This window comes from Clarias gariepinus, chromosome 22, assembly GCF_024256425.1.
Source record: "Clarias gariepinus isolate MV-2021 ecotype Netherlands chromosome 22, CGAR_prim_01v2, whole genome shotgun sequence".
NCBI classification, from domain to species: domain Eukaryota; kingdom Metazoa; phylum Chordata; class Actinopteri; order Siluriformes; family Clariidae; genus Clarias; species Clarias gariepinus.
Window position 1 is genome coordinate 7674670 of NC_071121.1, and position 20704 is coordinate 7695373.

Here is a 20704-nt window from a genome sequence, read left to right on the forward strand (position 1 = left end):
TCATCTCTCCTTCCTCCTCCTCCTCCTCCTCCTCCTCAGGGGGCAGCTGCTCCATTCAGGGGCTGAGAAGGGCTGACCTCTGAGAGATGGACTGAGGGAGACTCTGGAACTTTCCACCACCTGTACTGCAAGCTGTGGATAGATTGCAGTCAGACACAAGCACGGTATGACTTGATGATGCTGCAGTGCTTTTTACGCAACATTCTATCCTTACTCAGGGAAACTGGAGAAACAGAATGCATTATTGAAACTGAAGAACTGAAATGAAATCAGGTACCTACCCAGAGCTTGGACAGCGTTCATTCAATCAATTCCTGTGTCTCAGAGAACTGGGAAAGAAAGCATTAGAATGAGAGGCTTCGAGATTTATTTTCTTCTTAATTATTTAAGAATGCATTGGTTAAAAGATGGCAAATTATGTGCCAAATGAGTTGCTTTGTTTTTTTTTTTAAAAACTGCAGTGACAACATATTTTCGGTTATACTGCATGTTTCTAATGCACAGTGTTACAGTAAATGATGTAATACCTTAAAAGCAGAGTTGTGTGTGGGGGCTGTTTCTTTAAATCGGTGCTCGCTGCCTCCACAGTTGTAGTGCAATGCTACTGTCTATGATGCTGTGATGACTTATTACTGCAGTCGCTCTAATAGTTTTAGGACTGAAACTGCCACAAACAGTTTTATACCCAAGTCTAGATCAGTCAACAGCTGGTAACCTAAACAACTTCATGTTCACAAAATGAATTTCTGTTATACAGTTAAACACTGGGACATAGAAGGGATTTATTTACGGTCACACTATCCAGTATGCCATAAATTAGGATGTGTTCATAGTTATCAAATTCATAAAGCATTCATAAAATTAATAAATTATAAAAAATTGGTTTTTTTTTTTTTGTGGGGGGGGGGGATTTTCCCCCCGATTTTGTCCCTAATTTAGTCGTGGCCAATTCCTCCCCGTCACTAGGGGGCTCCCACATTAAGGCCACTACTACCATTTAGCCGGGAGGGCTGAAGACTATCATGTACTCCGAACCGCATTACGGCAACAACTGAATGTTGTGGTTTGATTTTAGGAAATTCAGGATTGCTCTAGAATGTAGAATTTTTTTTTCTGAAGAAAAAAAAATCAAAGTAAAAACTTGGGTGTAGAAATGCTAACAATGTTAGCATGGTCTGTAAATTCACAATATACCACGAAAGTTAAATCAGCTATTAATGTGCACTAGATATGTACTGACATTTTTGTTCACACAAAGACATTTTCTAATACATTTTGCGGATCCTCATTCCTTATTATATGGTAACATTTCATATAGCCTGTGTTTATGCAAACAGGTTGCCGGAACCCTTTTGTGTAACCGTATGTGCTTCATATAATCTGTCTCTGGGTCTCTCTATGACTAATGATGAGTTTGTCCTTATGATGTAATTCTTCCTTTACTTTATTTTGAACTTACAGCATCTTTAAAAATATATATTTTTACTTTTCATTCCTACATATGTAAATGTATTTTTTTTCTTCTAAAAGTACACAAATGCTATAATTTTGTCTAAAATCATTTGATAAAATTTATATTGTATGTATTACTGATTTTTTTTTTTTAAAAGCATGCAATGCAATGCACACTCACCTGTTGGCTGGAGTTGCCTGAGGGTGGAGTTACAACCTTTTGCTCCAATAGGGGGTTTGCAGGGGCGGAGCCTGGCAGGTGAGTCGCACGCCAGTAGATGTCCAGGTACTCAGCCAAGTGCTCACATGCATCCTCCAGCTGATTCTCATCCAGGATAACATCGAACATTTCCTAAATTTGAACAAAACAAAGAAAATAAAGTAAAAAAAAAAAAAATTAAAAGGAAATAAATGCCCAGGAATTATGGAACGAGACTTACTGGTGGACACTGGGCGAGTTTATCTCCTGCCATCATCTGTACATTTAGGTGTTTGCTTTGAGACTTTCCCCTTGACTTGATAAGTCTTTGGAGTACCTACGAAAACACAAATTGGCATATTGAGTAAATACAAAGAAGCGAGTGAACCCATGATAAAGAGGTCATGCATAAATGACAGCTGTATATATTTAGGTGGCCTTCACTGAGATCTCTTTTACCTTTGGTGACGACACTTTGACATACACGATGATGGGAGCGAGGGATGTCTTTGTCAGTTGTGCTGGGTGGTTAATGGTGTCTGCGTCCAGTACCACTAACTGCAAGGACTTTGCCAGCTCAAATATCCTCTCTATCTCACTCTGCACCTCAGCTACAACAATAAAAAAATAATAATCATAATAATAAAAATATAATGAGACCATATGAGCAAAAAAAATATAGATACAGTAAGAGCACATTCATTGACCAGTAGAGTAGTTGAATGTACAATTTCCCTTACCTAAGCTGGAACGTGTGTTGGATCGCTCAACAATGGCTTTCTTATTGAGCACAGACCTTTTAGCCAAAGACAGATCTGCAGTCACTCGCGTGATAGAGATTCTGTGAGGAAAATAAGAACAACCGTTTTTCTATCTGCCACCAGTTCATTATCTATTATCCCAGTTGTGCACATTTTTTTCCTGCTGAAGGCTCCCACAAAATATCCAAAACAAGACGATAAAAAATTGTTCTTAACATTTAAATCTCACCTTCCATCAAATCTGTGCTTTAGGAAGTCAAACAGTGCTTTCTGCATCATATCTGTCACCTATAAAGGAGAAGAACAAAACATGCTCATGCTATAATGTTATGCCTTTCATTTTTAACATAATCTTTAAATATTTTGCAACTCCTAAAGAGACAACTTTTTAAAGTTTTTTTTTTTTAAAGAAAATTGGCACTGTTGATATCTTTAACCTAACCTATGTGAACAATAAGACGAATCACAGTTGAATGGCACTTTGGTGGATCATCTGTGATCAGAAAATGGACAGATAAGGATCAGTCATGATATATTATCTCACTGTCAACCTTATTATTATGTGGCAGCAGCGCAGAGAAAAAAAATCACAGGTAAAGAAGATAAGGCCATGTTCATTTTAAACATAAGAATGAAAACGTGTGATCTTAGTGACTTTAACCATGGCATGGTTGTTGGGATCAGAAGGACTGGAAGGGAGTATTTCATGAACTGCTGATCTCCTGGGAATCAGTCTATATAGTGATGTATAATGTAACATACTGTTCTAACAGCACACATACATCTCGCCAATGTCGTATATACTGTATATATATATAAAGTTGCATTGGCAAGATGTAGCACGGAGAGCGTTTGCTAATTGGCAACCCATTGGCGAATAGGAGTGGAAGGTAAATGTATATATATTTTTTACTTGATGTTGAACTTCTTGTTGAGAGATTATAGAAGAATGACCTGATTGGTTTGAACTGACGGGAAGTCTACAGTAACTCAAATAATCACTTTTTGCAACCGTGCTAAGCAGAAAAGCATCTTAGCCTGCATAAAACATCAAACATTAAGCTGGATGAACTCCAACAGCAACAGGCAAACTAAGATTCCATATCTGTGAACAAGGATCCAGGGCTATAATGGACACAGACTATGAAACTGGCCAGTTAGAGACTTGAAACAAAGTGATTTCTTTCCCCTACACATAAGTTGTTTAGTTTTAGTGACCTTGTGCACATGCTGTCCTTCTGTTCTTTTCCGACAGGAGTGGAAATCATCGTGGTATTCTGCTGTTGTAGGACATCCTTCTCAAGGTTTGCTGTTTTGTGCATGCTGAGATTCTTTTTTTTTTTTTGAGTTAGTATTTGAGTTGCTATAAACTTCCTGCCAGATCATACGGATCCGGACATTTTTCTCTGATCTCACTCATCAACAAGGTGTTTCTTAAATGGTTAATTCAAGCTTCAAGCTGTGATTTCTATTCTTTCTGTTAACATACTGTATCTCGTGATGAGTAAGTGAGAAAGTTTCAATGCCTTGTGAGACTGATATCACAAAACATGCAATCCAAAAGCAGCCATTAAAATAGAGACTTCTAAATCAAACATGCTGAAATGATTAAATAATGCCCTTGAAACTTTAGCAAAAAACAACTTTACTGCAAAATTGACATCCATATTGTTTGTTATATTGTTTATAAAATAAAAGCCACATGCACACCAAGCAGCTCACTGAAATACATGTGTACTGAAATACCAGGCAGCTGAATAGTTTGTATTTCTTATATGAGGTAACCGCATTTCCTCTACCTCATAGCCTTTCAGTGAGGGTCCGACCAGCACAACCGGCCTCATGGAGGGTACGACATCATATGGTGGAACATGCTCAGTCTGAAACAGTCAAGCACACACACACACACACACACACACACACACGCACACACACACACACACACACACACACACACACACACACACACACACACACACACACACACACAAAGTCTGTTTCATGCCTCATAGACTAGTGGTGTTGAGTGTCTCTGTTCTCATACCCTTGCTGACTTCCAGTCGCCATTAAAGCCCCTTTCCACTATCTTCTTGTATATAAGATATAGAGCATTACTTCCACATCCATGTGGTACCACTCGAACAGTTTCAAATTTGTGACTGAAACATAACCGAGCGGCTTCAGTATGTGTGCAGTACTCCAATATGCAAAAGATCGAAATGGGAAAGATCTAAAGCATTAAGGACGGAAAACAGCATTTTTGAAGGCCATAAAGGATTCGAAGGTGATTTCTATCTGTAGTTTATTCATAAAACAAAGACAGAAAGTGTATGTAAATGTATAGACAGTTTGTGATGGTTCCCCATGATTTTGATGATTACTGTACATCGTAGTCATAAGTACATCACACCACTTCATAGGTAAAAAATAGCCAGTTTATAGATGGTTTAAAGATCCAATTTGTTACTATTTATGTAAATTAATTAAAACTAATTAAAACTACCTAAACCCAGGAAATAACTTAAAAACAAAGAAAAAAAGTACAAATCCTGTTCATAGTGTATTCGTACCCCATTTTGTTGTACTGCTTTAAATTGCTCTTTATTGTCACTTTAATCAACTAAAATAAGCACACTTGCACTATTCTTTTCTGCACGGTTCCGTTTTTCTCTATATCAACCTTCTGTGTTGATAACTGTCCCTTTTTGCAGGACCGTAACTCAATTACCTCAGCTCTGTAGTTGTTGTTTTTTTCTAAGGTTGTGTTTTTTTGTGTTATTTGTAACGAGGAAGAGAGAAACACAATTTCGATTCTCTGTATGTATGCCACTGTACATGTAGTAGAATTGACAATAAAGTTGACTTCGACTAAATTAGATCTCAGAGTTCCCCAACATGTATCTCAACATGTACTCCAGCTGAAATACCTCTCAGATAGTGCCCTCTTTTATATTTTAAACTCTCTCTCTGTTCCACTCCTCTTCCAAACATGCTATTTCAGTGTCTATGTCAATTAGCTACTGCAGAGCCACGCCCCCATCACCCAGCCCACCCCCCCCCCCCCCCCCATAGCAGAGCTGAGCAACAAGACAGGGAAGGGATCGTCATATATCACTATATCACTGTCCCCTTTACAATAGGGAAAAAAATCTAATGTTTAAAGCCCAGGCCAATACAAAAACAGAAAAAGGACAAAAAATATCTATTTAAACATCTATTTAATATCTATACATTTTTGTTTGTAAAAGGACAGAAAAACAAAATTCTTGTTTTTTTTGCTTGTATACACATGCTAGAGACCAATCTGTATGTCTAAAAATAACCTTAAAGTGAATTTTGCCCCTTTAAGACATATCAAGCAAGCAAGAAACCCTAAGAAATTCAATTCAGGACAATTTGACATGCTTTAGCAAATAGCGGGAAGGTGGGAAAGTCCCTGAACACTTTGTTGACAGTGTATTGTATCATCACACAAGATATACAGAAATAAAACTGCATGACTAAATTCACCTCCATTTAGGAGAAAACCTAGTGGGAAACTTTTCCCTGTCAACTTTTTGAGGTGCCTTTAAATAGTCCATAACATTAATAAAGTAAACAGGTGCACAAAAGTACTTCTGTTTTAAGATTTCTGCACTTGAGACTCACCTTCTGCTATGGATGTCTCACATGGCCAACATTGCTTTACAAAAAACATGTCATGCCCAGACCTCACCCTTATTTCACTGGATGATCTCACCTGAATAGTGCATATCTGTTCCTAAAAACTGTTGCTGTAATCATAGACTGTTCTGTACTCATTCCAGAGCACCTATTAACAATTCTGTACTTACTAGTATATTGAACATTCTTCCAATCTGTTCTATACATATATATTGTAATGATCTGAAGGTTCCCTTCTGAGACATTTGAGGTTCCAATAAGCTGCTACAGTTTTTCCGTAATTGAATTGTTTAAGGCTGCATGGTGCCATAGTGGGTACCACTGTGGACTCAAACATCCAAGGTCAAGGGTTCAAGTCCTTGGAGTTGCTTGCCAATGTTGGTAGGTTTCCAGATTGCCTAGAGAGAGAGAGTGTGTGTGTGTGTGTGTGTGTGTGTGTGTGTGAGTGTTTGTGTAATTGACAATTGATGAATTGGCACCCTGCATAATGCCCCGAGGTCCTTGGGAATAGCTCAATGCCTCTCATGACCCTGTACAGTATAAGTGGTGTAAAGAATGTGTGAATGAATTCTCAGAAATAATACATGAAAATCTTCAATGGTTTGTCAACGGTGTTGATCTTACTATCTTTCCTTATATTTGGTTCTGCCGAGGGTACTCAGCCAGCTATTCAGTTAATTAATAGACTTTTCTCAAGATGACGGTGATGGTGATGATGATGATGTGTACAGTATATATGTTAGAAGAAGTAAAGTGTTCATTGCAGATGTGAAACAGACAAAAGGAGTGTGAGAGTGCAGTGTTAATTATATTACTGCAGCATGAGCAACTTACCTGCTTTTGCTTCTGTTTGGCTTTTGGAGGGCAAGAAAAGAAGATTTAAGAACACACATGGTCAAAGTGAGGGATGTTCCCTAATTGGAAAGCTGATAGAAATTAAAGCCCCAACCACAGTGTCATGGTAAGACAGATATCCCTAATAATTACAAAGGGAATGAAACATTCTTACCGGATGAAGGAGGAGTTGACCTCCAGCCTCCTGACTGTGCATTCCCTCCTGCTTTCCTATAGGGGGTAAAAGAGCAAAAATACAAAATACATCCCAAAATGAGATGATTATACCTAAAAATGAAAGAAGATTCCTTCCTGATAGAGCCACGGGAAAGCTATGTTGTGTTACTGTCTGATCAGGAATGTTAGCTGCTTTCGGCGCGCTAATGTGTAAGAAATGAATCCAGACCTCTGTGCAGCTTTCAGCTCCTGTTTGAGACGCATGGCCTCCAGTTTGGCTGGGCTCGGGATGAAGCTGATGTCAGCCCCTTCCTTTACCAGCCGTCCGATCCACCAGTCATTATTGTACTTCTGCATAGAGTGAAAACACTGCAGTCAATCGCCATTAAAGAAACCGGAGGTTAGATAGGTTAATGGACCACAAATAGGAAAACCCCAGACTTTTTATGTTCTTTTTTTATGCACAAGCATAAACAAACACTCAGTGATGTATCGTTATTTGCAAAAAAAAAAAAAAAAAAATGAGAAATAGATTTTACTGGAACTACAGTGAACCAGAAAAGTGAATGAAACCACACAAATAAGTGTCAAAATTAAATTTGAATAGAGTAACATTAATTATTTAATACAGTTGCAAGATTATGAATATAACATCTTAAAAATTATCTTAAAAATCTTAAATGTTTTTGATGCTACTTATTTATGCAGTATGTTTGTTTGTGATGATAATGGTCATTACCTGACTGCATCCCATCATACACACATACACACACACCTCTTTTTTATATATATATATATATTTTTTTTTTTTTTTGGGGGGGGGGTGGGTTTTTCCAATTTTTCCCTAATTTAGTCGTGGCCAATTCCTCCCCGTCACTAGGGGGCTCCCACATTAAGGCTACTACTACCATTCAGCCGGAAGGGCGAAGACTATCACGTGTTTCCTCCGAACCGTGTGACGTCAACCGACCGCATCTTTTTCGAACTGCTCACACACTCGGAGGAAAGCGCTAGCCGCTCCTTCCGCGTGCGCGAGCTCAAAGACGCCCCTGATTGGCTGTAGAGCCGACACACACACCTCTTTGATATGGAGAAAGTCTTTGGCTTCAAAGTTGATGGCAGCGCCCTGCACAGGACAGTCCTCATCGAGAGCTCCGCAGTAGCTCACATTAGTTTTCACTGCAAAAGCCACAGGTTTGGACTGTAAAGAAGAGAAGAACAAGCTACCTGAGTCAGGGCTAACTGAAAGACAGCATACCACAGCAGGATGAATGTGGAGGAGAGGATGAAAAGGATAGAGAATGATGATGAGAGGATGAGAGCTCACCTTGGCTCTTTCCAGCTGCAGCACGGCCTGGCGCTCGGCTTCCCGCCGAGACGCCTCCTTATCCTCCTCCAGGGACAGGTCGGAGTCCGAGGGTCTACTCGTGTAGGAATCAGCTGAACCCTGACAGAGAGAAAGAGAGAGAGAGAGAGAGAGAGAGAGAGAGAGAAAGCAAATGGTTGGCATAATTCAAGCAAAGGAAAGTAGAAAAGTGAAGGAACTAAATGTAGGAAGAGAAAAGAAAGGGGCAGAGAAAGAGTGGAAAGGAACCCAGAGACAGACAGTGGAACTGAGCAATTCTTTTGATTGTTTAAAAGACATTAATTACTTGCTTTGCTCATACTGTAGATCCTGGAATACTGAAACAACTTCATGGACAACATGAAACTTCAATGGCTTTTATCTTTTGAACCAAATATATAGACTATCATCTTAAGGCTGCTCTAGTACTGTAGTACACCTGCAACTAATGATGATTATAATGAGGCTTAAGTTATATTAGCCTGAAGGCCTCTGTCTAGAGAATTCCTTCTGCCAGAACAATTTACGTCCGACGGTTAATTTGCTAAAACAAATCCTCATAAAAATCTCCCATAACAATAAAAAAATCAGCCATAACAATAAAACCACCAGCGTAATAGTGTGTAGGTCTTTCTTGTGCCACCAAAACAGCTCTAAAAAAAATAATGTCTTCTGTCTTAAAAAGAACATAGAAGCACAACTGAGGTGAACAAACCACAAGGCGTCTGAAACAATATCTTATGGAAAGATGAGACCAAACTGAGGTGGTGTAGTGGTTAGCACTGTTGCCTTGCACCTCAAGGGTCCGGGTTCGAATTCTGGCCAGACTCGATTCCTGCCTCTGTGTGCATGGGTCCAAAGACATGCAGATTAGGCTAATTGGCGTTCCCAAAGTGCCCGTAGTGTGTGACTGTGTGTGTGTGTGCCCTGCGATGGATTGGCACCCTGTCCAGGGTGTACCCCACCTAGTGCCCTAAGTCTCCTGGGATAGGCTCCAGGCCCCCGCAACCCTGAATACAGGATAAAGCGGTATAGATGATGAATGAGTGAGTGAGAAGGTTGTTTGGCCTCAATGCCCAGCGCCAGGTTTGGGGAAAACCAAACAGCATTTAAGCAGAAGCATCTCATACCCACTGTGAAGTACGACGTGTAAGTCGGAGGTGTGATAATTTAGGCTTTTGCAGCCACAAGACTTGGGCACCCTGCAGTCATTGAGTCGCCCATGAACTCCTCTGGTTACCAAAGTATTCTAAAGTCAAATGTCAGGTCATCTGTCTGACATTGTGCGCTTACTGTCTGACATACTGTAAATCCACATCAGAATGGCGGAAAAATGAAAGAATCAAAGTTTTGGAATGGCCGAGTCAAAAGTCCAGACCTTAACCCAGTTGAAATGCTGTGGCAGGACATTAACAGAGCTGTGTTACAGAAGCAATATTGTAAAGAAGAATGATTCGTGAAAAATTCTTGAGCTAAAGGTGGATCTCCAGGCTAGGGTACTTAGTATTGCTCACTTGAAAATTTTCTTCTGGCTTAATTTTCGATAAATAAATAATGCCAGCTAGGGTGAAAAAAAAGTTACAAACATTTACATGTTATTGTTCGTCTGAGGTTGTACTTGCCTAATACTAAGATCCGTGACCATCAGATTATTTTTAATATGTTTTTACACTAAAAAGCCTAGAATTAAAAGAGGGGGCACTAACTTTTACCCATGGCTGCATAAGCCACAATGCCCAGTTTAGATACGGTCCTGACTTAATATTAAAATCCTTTTATCCCGTGCAGCCCTGAAAACCTCGGTTCCACTTTTGAGTTCGGCTCTTCTGAATATTTCCTTCTAATACCATGTAAAGTGAGCCGTGTGTGCTTTTTGCTCATGGATTAATCCTCTAAGCCTCCGTTTTTCTAAAGCTGCTTTGTGACAAAGACTAAAAATGCTCTACTAATGAATTTAAACCAAGCAAAGGAAACATTGTTTCTCTACCTTTATAGAGGTAGAGCTCAGAGTTTAGACATGACCAACCCTAACTGTTTCATGTAACTGTAAGAATAGCATCGCTAATCAGCCAGGGAGGGAAAGCACTCCAATATAATTTATTATTGATGACGTGTCAGTGAGGATGACAAACTGGCTGGTTGAGCACATTTTGTATCTCTCTCTCTCTTTAATCTGCAGTGACTTTGCACATTGTTTTGCTTTGGGCTTAGATCTATGTGGAATCTTACTGGAGATGTTCAGATGTGCAACATGTACCAGAGGACACTGGCTTTGAATAAATAACACAAAAGAGATATTTGGGGATAAACTTGCAAAGGTTTCTTTAGTTCCACCAGGAGCATTTCAGTCTTCTGTCCAATGTCTCTATGTTATAACAGACCTGCCCAGCTTTGCCTGTTTATGTTAAACAGATAAGAAATACATAATACATGGGCAGGTCAGTAAGCAATTTTAAAGCTTGCTAATGTTTTCACTGCAAATGCAAAATCTAAAATGCATCAGTCTGAAAAGTGTCCCACAAAGAAATCCACACTAAATGGCACATGAGCTATTCCATTAATGGCGCATCATTTATATCCCATTGACCTTATATTTACAAATAATTCCTCATGCTCACGGAACCACTGACAAATTTGAGTCCTGGAATATGTCTGTGCCATTAGGGAAGAAAAGCGTCAGAGATGTGGTAAACTGGTCATTCAGGTCGTTAGCGGACTTCATTTTATTGCCACATAATGTTGCTGAGTCTAGACCTGACCAACCGGAGCAACCCCAGATCATAACACTGCCTCCAGAGGCTTGTACGTCCAATGTACTATGCATGATGGGAGCATCCCTTTATGCACATCCCTTCTGATCCAGACACACCCAATACTCTGGAATGGGGTGAATCTGAATTTATCATGACCTTTTTCCATTGTTTCAAGATTATTTTTAATATGTTTTTACACTAAAAAGCATAGAATTAAAAGAGGGCGCACTAACTATTTTTATGTTCCAAAGTCCATTCTTTATGCGCCATACAGAAGCCTTTCCTCTTATCAGCCTCACTAACATGTGGTTTTCGTATAATGGCACAGCTGTTTAGTCCCAAACCGTACACTCATGTTTTCAGATTATGAGAAGAAGAAAATTTAATTAACTTGAAAATCTTTGATTTTAGTTCTATTTATACTTAGTGAAAATAAATTCTAAATCAAACCAAATATTTCTAAGTAAATGATTCAATTCAATTTGATTTGTATAGCGCTTTTAACAATTGACATTGTCGCAAAGCAGTTTTACACACTCAAAAGAATTATTTGAAGTTTTTATGAAATACAAGCTTTCCAATACAATATACAAGTTTGTATTCCCATCCATCTATCTAAGGAACCTTTGTAGTCCAACTAGGGACCATGGAGGCCAATGGCGTTGTATTTATTCCTATTTGTATGACCTCCAGTCAATGCATATGCACACTATGGTCAATTTGCGATCACCAATTAGCCTAATCTGCATGTTTGTGGACTGTGGGAGGAAACCAGAGAACCTGGAGGAAGCATGGGGTTGGCACCAAGCACGGGGAGAACATGCAAACTCCATGCACACAGACTCAACGCGGTAATCGAACCCAGGACCTGGAGGTGCAAGGCTAACCACTAAGCCACCGTGCCACCAAGTATATTATTAGAACGTTATTAATGTCCTTATTTCATTAGCATGCCTTTTAGTTAACCACTATTTTGCATTTATTAATTCCATACTTAAAAATAATACATTCTGCCCCAGATTTTTCCTATTACTTAATTAAAAGCAAAATGCAGCTTGTCGGAAAAAGAAACCTTGAAGACAAGTACTGTTGTCCATGGTGACATGATTTCAAAGATTAAATGAATGAAAAATACATGGTTTAATTGTTAAGTTAAGGCTAAATAGCACCTGATAAGAAACCATTCATAACAGGAAGAAACCATCTTAAAGCATGTTAAAAATAAGAAGAGATGAGATAGTCAGTACGTCTCTCGGGTCAGGATAAATCCCTTTTCATTAAGAGCACACTGCAGAGATACACATGAGCATCCTGACATGCAGTATCCCGGGTTCACTTGTGCATGCTCAGCAAAGTTGCCCTGCTTTAAATACACTCCCGAAAGACCCGCAATCTCAGAAGAGCAAAAAGGTGTACGAAGCCTTACAAAGCAAGCAGCAGCACCCACATATCATCCCTATATATAGTGCCATAACAGCTGCAGCTATGTTTCCTGAGATGCTTACACCTCTCTCTTCCTCCTACTGTTTTATTCTCCTCTTCCTCCTCTGTTAACTCACAAAAACCTTCATCACTCAGTGATGCTACGGATATTAATAAAACAATTAAGGCAGCTCAGGTACCTTAGACATAAGGCACAACTAAGTAGAGACACACACACACACAAGATTGTTATGTGGGATTAAATCTATATCTTCTATCCAAATGTAAAAATAAATAAATAAATAAATAAATAGATAAATAAATAATTAAACCACAGGTCAGATGTTTATAAGAAGAAGAAAATCTAATTCTGTTATTCTTTTTTTACATATTGACTGATGTTACTTCAAAAATGCAATGCTATTACTCAAAGTACAGATTAAAAGGAAATTATTAATAAAAAAAAAAAACAGTTAAATCATTAGAATTGCATTTATGTTCTTAATGAAATTACGAATTGCACTGGAGGAGTAAACACTTATTTGTGAGCAAATAATTACACAGATCGTCTAAAATTAATAACCAAATCATTACTTATCAGAATGTTTAATTTTAGGATTCATCTGCAGTACATATTATAATCCAATAATATAAAAAAAAAACGTATCCATCCCATAATAAGGTTCCGTTTGTTCCATTATAGTTTTGCAGATATTATACAGTTTATACCGCAAGTAGTTTAAAATGAAATCCAATTTGACTTGTTAGAAAGTGTGCATTTATTTTCGATAACAGCATGATTCTGAAGCAGGGTCTCTAGACTGCCTGGCAAAAAAAAAAGTCATTCACGTTAATGTTACATTTGATCACATTCTCTGTGGCAACATTGTATTCTGACAATATTGCAAAACATCACAAAATTAGTTTCCATCCAGAGTTCTTTGATTTTTGGCCAGAATCTTGTATTGATGATGGGCGAGTGGAACCATACTGTAAGTTCTTCTCCAGCACATCCCAAAGACAGATCATTACACTTCCACCAGAGGCTTGTACACTGGGTGCTATGCATGATGGGTGCATTGCTTTATGTGGATTCCTTCCTAACACATTCATGCATCCCATTGTAATTTTCCCATTAGTGACAAGTCCAATTTTTTTCTTTAATCTTTAGGTTCAATCCTTCGCAAACTGATAACTTATTGTTTGATTAGTCTCACTAATAAGTGACAACACAGCTGTTTAGTCCCAATCCAGTAAGTGCTCATCATATTGTTTGTGTGGAAATGCTCCTACTTTCACTATTAATCATAGCTGTGAATTTTATTGTTGATTTTTTTTTTTACAATGCAACTTCACTAAGTGTTTACGTAATCTTCATCTATGATTTTGCCCTTTGTCCTAACCACCACATCACCTACCCTGCAGATGTTTAGTTTCATGAATGAGAGTATAATCATAAATACAGTACATCCAAAAAGAAAATAGAGATCCATGACATGTTAAATATGCAACATACCACAAAAACAGGCAAATGTATTTACTGGCATAAATAGTGGTGCAAAACAGATGTGAGGGGTCAGAACGGTATGATGAATTGAAGTCACATTATTTTCCGTGTCTGATGGGAAGAAGTCAGTTTCATCGCTGGCAGCCTGTAATATACTTCATGCTGTAATAAGCAATAAATAAATGGATGGATTCTATTATAAACATAAATATTTCATGTTTCTTATATATTTGGTTAAATGCTTGGTTCACTTGTTGTGTTTTAAAGTTTCTACACTGTCATCATTCGACATAGAATTTACATACAAAAAAAATTCTTCCATTTTGAAGAATATAATTTTATTCCAATTCTTTATTTAAGTGGGCATCACCTTCAGTGTTATTTTATGATGATTATTATTAATATCCATTTGCTATACTACTTTTTCTGTACAGGGTCGCAGGAAGCCTGGAGTCTATCCCAGGAGACATTGGCACAAGGCAGGGTACACCCTGGACAGGGTGCCAGTTCCTCGCAGGGTACAAGCGCACACACACCCACATCCACACACACACACACACACACACATATGGCAATTAGTCTAATCTGCTTGTATTTGGATCGTGTGAGAAAACAGGAGTACCAGGAGTAAAACCAGCAAGCATGGGGAGAACATGCAAAGTCCACACACAGATTCAAAGTGGGAATTGAACACTTGTTTCTGGAGTTGTGAAAAAACAATGCTAACCACCATGCCGCCGTGACTTCCTCTTCTTCTTCTTCTTCTTCTTCTTCTTATTATTATTATGATGATGATGATGATGAAGAACATTCAAGCCAAACCAGGACTCATGATAAAATTTCTCCTAAATGAAGGCGTCTCCTGAATTGACGTTTACAAACGACTTCAACCACAGTACAGTAATGAGACTCTTAGCCGCAGTATTTGAATGGGGCAAATGGTGCATTCATCCATGTATGACGATCCCGGCTGAAGCAGCTCGGAACCCATTGCAGTTGTTCCCGAGAACGTTCAGTGAGTGGAACGCCTGATCCTTACATAAGAGATACATCTGTCTGTAAGAACTGTACACCCAATCATTTACAAACATAATTCGCAGATTACAGGAACTTGGCTGGGTGTTATTGCCACATCTCCAGTATAGTGCTGACCTCGTGCCAAGCCATTTCTGCATTTTTGGGTCATTAAAGGAGTTCCTAGGAGGCCAGCGTTTTAGATGTGAAGCAGGCAGTCTGATCATGGCGTACGGAGGCGTCCTGAGAAAACTTTCTCCCTTGATGGTATCTAAGCATTAGTAAAACGCTGGGATAAGTGGATTAGTGTTGCAGGGAATTATATAGGAAAATAAAAGTAGCCTATCATATTATTATTGTTACTATTATTATTTTTATTATTATTATTATAATACACATACAGTAGCGCATAAAACAGAGCTCTATCACCCCTTGTGCTCCATAGCATTATTCACTGACTCAGACACAATAATAAACTAAAGTAGGACCATAAAATTCTAATAAAAAGCAAAATAAAAGAAAAACACAATAATCTTCGGCTGAGTAAGATGAGCTAATAAAAGTACACTGAGACTAATTTAATGCAGTAGTGAGAGCCTCCTGTTTCTTTTTAGTGCCTTGAGTAATAAACTGGTTTTAATAAGGTGAATATTCAGTAAAATACATGTTCAGAAGCATCTGGAAATAAACGTGTGTTACAGCCATCGCTAAACACTAAACAGGGCTTTATAGAGAGTCTCCCGAAATTCACTACAGCACAAAGATCACATGTTATATTGAGCATAACATCAAGCGCTCTCTCTCTCTCTCTCTCTCTCTTTCAAATAAGTAATGTGATCTTAACCTTACCGTGCTTTTTTGGAAACTAGGCCACTCAGATTTTTAATGTATCTAATTACATTTGTCCTAAAACTATTTATAAAAGGTGCCGTGCTTTCTTCATGGCTGTTCATCATGATGCAGTACTGCAGTACAGAACCCTGCAATATGAACATTCTAGATCAGTAAAATGCTATTTTTGTCCATATCATGCAGACCTACATTTGATCTATTCATACCTTAACCTCCAATGTGCTCAAGTACGGAGTCAGAGCACCACAATGTTGTATTTAAAAAGACACTTAAAAGATTATATAAGTACATCAGATTGATTTACATAGTGATTAATTAAGCAAATCCAAGTGTAAACTTAATTTGTGTCAGAAAAATAGTGTTATAAAGCAAAACACAACAAATCTTGGTAATGTCTATCATTTTGCCCATTATAATACATCTTTTCTGCTTAATTTTGATGCAAAAAATGTCAATATCAATATTCAACAGGAAAGTATGGACTACTTCTCACAATGCTGTGCCGTGTAGAATGCTGACCTTTTTTTTTTTTATTTAAATGGAACCTAACAGGACCAAACCTGTCCTGGCATGCCAGTGCCCATGTGCCCAAAGAAAAGTCCATGAAGACATGCCATGCCGAGGGTGAAGTGGAGGAAATCGGTTGTCCTGTGTAAAGCCCTTTAACCCCACTGAACATATTCCACTGTTAGAAATGTTCTCTACAATTCCCAAAGAACTATATTTTACATATAATTTATGTTGAAAAACTAATTGGAATCCTGTAGAATTTAAATATCCATATTCTATGGGGAAAAAGTGGATAAATATAGAAATGATTCTATGATGGATTATTAACCTTCCTGATGCAATCATCCTTTTATGCAGATTTAAGAACAGGATCAAGTTAATTTTTTTTGTCTATAAAGTATTTTGCTACGAACAAAATTGCATCATAAGGATAAGCAAAATGTTCACAACATGGCCTGAAAGGAAAAGAATGAGTGTGAAAGAACTTGCTTCATTAAACAAAGCAATGGCTCCAGGTTTCCAAGACAATCACTAATAATCTAAACTTAACCATAGGCAGAACATGGCGAATGTTAAGTAAATGGCGTAAATTAGGTAAATGGCGAACACAGCTCGGTGGTTGAGGCACTGGGCTACAGTTTGGAAGGTCTCAGGTTCAAATCCCACATCCAGCAAGTTGTCCCTGTTGGGCCCCTTGAGCAAGGCCCTTAACCCTCAGATGTATAATGGGATAAAAATGTAAGTTGCTCTGGATTAGGGTGTCTGCCAAATACCTAAATGTAAAAAAGAATCTAAAATCCATTAAAGACTGAGCAATCATTTTAAAATTATGGCAAGGACGAAAAGAGCTTTTGTGTAAGGCAGATACACTGAAAATTAAAACTCAAACCTTTACATTCAATGCTGTGTAGGTTCCCCTTGTGTGGTAAAGTAAGCCTTGTGCATGACACCACAAGACCTATGGGGGATGTGCTATAGATACTTTGGGTGCTGTGGGATGCTGGGTGCAGCCTCAGTGAATCTGACTTATTTGTCTATGGATGCTCAGATTGGGATGTGGGTAAATTGAAGGCTCTATCCCTGCTGTGCGCGGTTGCTGTGAAGTGTTATGGTGCTTTTCTATCATGGCCAGTGTTGACTTTTTTTCCTGTGATTTGTGCTGAATTGGCTTTTCTGTGGGACAGGACCAGACAGGCCAGCCTTTTCTCCCCACAGGAGACATAAGCGAGCCTTGTGTGCATCTGATCCTGCGACTAGTTTACTGCTATAATATTGATGATCAGTGTCAATGTGGCGTTAATTATATGGCTGATTGGTGTAAAAGAGAATTCTTAACAATGATGGGATTTAATTTAAAAAGAAACATTAAGTAAACAAAGTAAAAGTTGGAACACTCAATAGAACACTCATAACTTCTAGGAAATTTCCTAGAGTTTTCTAGAACTAAGTCAGACTTCTATAGAACAACTATATTGTAGAAGTTGTATTGCTGTTCTATAGGATTCTATAGACTAGACATCTTAAAGCGAAAGCAATTCTACAGTATACTACATTTTGAGCACGGATGAGAAGAACTGTAATGCCAGCTGTCCCAGACCCCCTCAGCCAACAACAAAGCCTGACCTCAGTAATGCACTTGTGACTGTGACCCATGCTTCAAAAGCTAGCAAAAAGGGTTTTCCTGAATACTGGACATTACTCAAAGTAGCAAAAAGGCACTAAATCCGGAATAGGATGTTAAATAAACAAAGGGTCAGGTACACAAACCTTTAGTCATATAGTGTATGTCAGTGTATGAGTCCTTATGATCTATGATCAATTTCTATTAACAATAAAAAAACACACAGTTACTTGAGTAGAAACAAACATCAAAGCACAATTTATTTTTAAAACCAATTGTCAAAATCATTATTCTATATTTCTACACGCAATATCCAAATCTAAATTTATACATCTGTACAAAACTTAAAATTTAAAAAATTCCAAAAATCTATTATTGTTGGATGTATTTTCACTATACATTTTGCAACAGTGCAACATTTTCAAACAAACAGTATTTTTAAACAAATTTTTAAACAAATAAACATCTTCAAGTAAACATATAAAAAACTTTTCAGAGTGTTTTCACGGTGGAATAAATATAATTTTTTTTACCCACAGAATTTTTTTTTGTCATTTTTAATAATGAATGAATGAAAATGAAATTAATGAAATTGTGTTAATTTTTAATTATATGAATTTTTAAAAACAATTCTAATAAAAAAAAAAAACAAAGACTGAAATATAATATCTAAAAGAAATTTAGTTACACTGTTCCCTGTAGTGCCTTGCTTTAAGGTAAACTCCATTAACGTCACCAGTGCAAGCCTTTAATAAAGCCAGTGGAAAGAGATTAGCCAAATTACCAAAATCCTGATCAGAGCAAAAAGGTGTATTAGTGTAATATACGAGAATGACTTGTGCATTACCTGATAATAGATAAGCGCAATCCTGCTAAGCACAAAGCGCGCAATTTCCAAACAAGCACTTTAAGATGAAGCAGAGTCTAACACCACACACCCACATACACACAAACAAAAGCCCACTGAATTCCATACACATATACTATGCATTAACGGCCAACCTTTTTTTCAGATGACCCACCAGACTCAGCATTTAGCCTCACAAGAGTGCGATCGATACTGTAATGCAATCCCTTAAAAGACACACAGCACAGCAACTTCATCCGCTAAAAGTGCTTTCATAACTGCTGCATTTTACCCATTATACATTTCCACTTTTGCACGCTGAAGCGTTCCGGTACAGCACATGCACTGAAATTCAGCCAGGCCAGAAAAATCTGGGAAGGACTAAAGCATCCGAAGCATCCGTGATCATTTGGGAAGCGTGATTGAAGCAAGTTTTTCTTAAGTTTCACGATCAATGTGAACAGACCTGGATGCCAAACCGCAATACACGTCCAGCTGAGGAAGCAGCACAGGAGAAACCTCAAGCTTTCAGATTTGACAATCAGCACTTTTTCTTTTAGAACCTGGTTCTGGTGGTGCTGATGGTTATTTTTGAAGATTTTACATGAAAACATAAACCCACATTAGCCCATAGTACTATATTAAAAATGCACAAGATTTGCACAATTCCATAAAAGTATGTGGGAAGATACCTAAATAGATACATATGATAACCAAGTAGATTGGCAAACCATACCGTGATTCATCTCTATACAGTGTAGCTACAGCTTTTCAAAAACAAAGATGTGCAGCTAAAAGAAAAAAACTATTAATAACAGGAAATATCTATTTATAAATAGGTTTAAGCATTGTGCATTTGGATCAAAACACAGGACACAATTTCTTCCTCAATTAGTGTGCATACATATTTAATTTTTAATCTCTATCTGAGATCTTATCTTGTACCTGATATCCGGCACCTGATTGATTGCATATGTACAGAACTATCTTTTTAACGTCTACTCCCGGACATAAATTCAAATAAATAAATAAATCAGTCCTAATGCTTAGACATCATCTTCTATAATTCATCGTGCACTTATAATAAGCCGTTATAAAAACTACACTCTATAGGTACTGCATGCCAATTTTTATTAGATAGATTTACCAATGAAACTGAAAAAACACACACACACACACACACACACAGAACACAAGATTATATGTGTGTCTGTTTGGTTGTGTGTATGTGAGAGAGACAGAGAGAAGAAGAGAGAGAGACACAGAAGATCCAGAGGGAAAAAAAAGAAGAGGATTGTGAGAAAGAGAGAGGCCCATACCTTGGCGCTGAGAAGCGCTGCACTAGAATCAGATGCCGACATGCCTCTACACACAGCCTCTGCCTCGCCTCCATGGCTCAGAGGCAGACAGAGCAGCAGCCTGAGAGCTGTTCTCCATGACCAGCGGCAGGAGACAAGAGGCGAGGAGATGAGAAGAGACAATAGGAGAGGAGAGCAGTACTGAGTATCTGATGCTAGCGAGAACTCTCTGCACAGTGCCTATATGAATTTGATGCCCGACTGCAGCAGTGGAGCTGAGCCGAGCGAGCGCACACACATACACCCTCCCACTGCTGCTGCTTTCTGCCGCCTCTGCTCTGTGTCTCCTCACAAAAGCACACAGGCTCTTCTCTCTTGTCCTGTTCCACGAACAGGCGCTGAAGCTACTTGAGATGGAGGAGGAAGAACAGGAGATCGGATTATAACAG

General features: G+C 38.3%; 1 protein-coding gene across 1 annotated transcript; it reads right to left on the reverse strand.

Moving 5' to 3' along the window:
• Nucleotides 1-281: 281 nt before the first annotated feature.
• cacnb3b (calcium channel, voltage-dependent, beta 3b) lies at nt 282-20318 on the reverse strand. Its single transcript, XM_053482534.1, has 13 exons — nt 20277-20318; nt 8414-8533; nt 8165-8287; nt 7316-7437; nt 7085-7140; nt 6910-6929; nt 4212-4292; nt 2642-2700; nt 2392-2492; nt 2111-2262; nt 1893-1988; nt 1634-1804; nt 282-329 (listed from the first exon to the last, which is right to left on the reverse strand). The coding sequence occupies exons 1-13, from the start codon at nt 20316-20318 to the stop codon at nt 300-302; spliced, it is 1173 nt and encodes a 390-aa protein (XP_053338509.1). The 3' UTR covers nt 282-299.
• Nucleotides 20319-20704: the final 386 nt, after the last annotated feature.

What these genes read in the sequence shown, in the direction of transcription:
- cacnb3b (XM_053482534.1), bottom strand. Translation starts at nt 20,318, where the DNA reads ATGTCGGCATCTGATTCTAGTGCAGCGCTTCTCAGCGCCAAG. An exon ending in CCAAACAGAAGCAAAAGCAG is followed by an intron (nt 4,293 to 6,909) that starts GTAAGTTGCTCA and finishes TGACTGTTTCAG; the next exon opens with ACTGAGCATGTTCCACCATA. An exon ending in CCTCACTGAAAGGCTATGAG is followed by an intron (nt 2,701 to 4,211) that starts GTAGAGGAAATG and finishes TCTCCTTTATAG; the next exon opens with GTGACAGATATGATGCAGAA.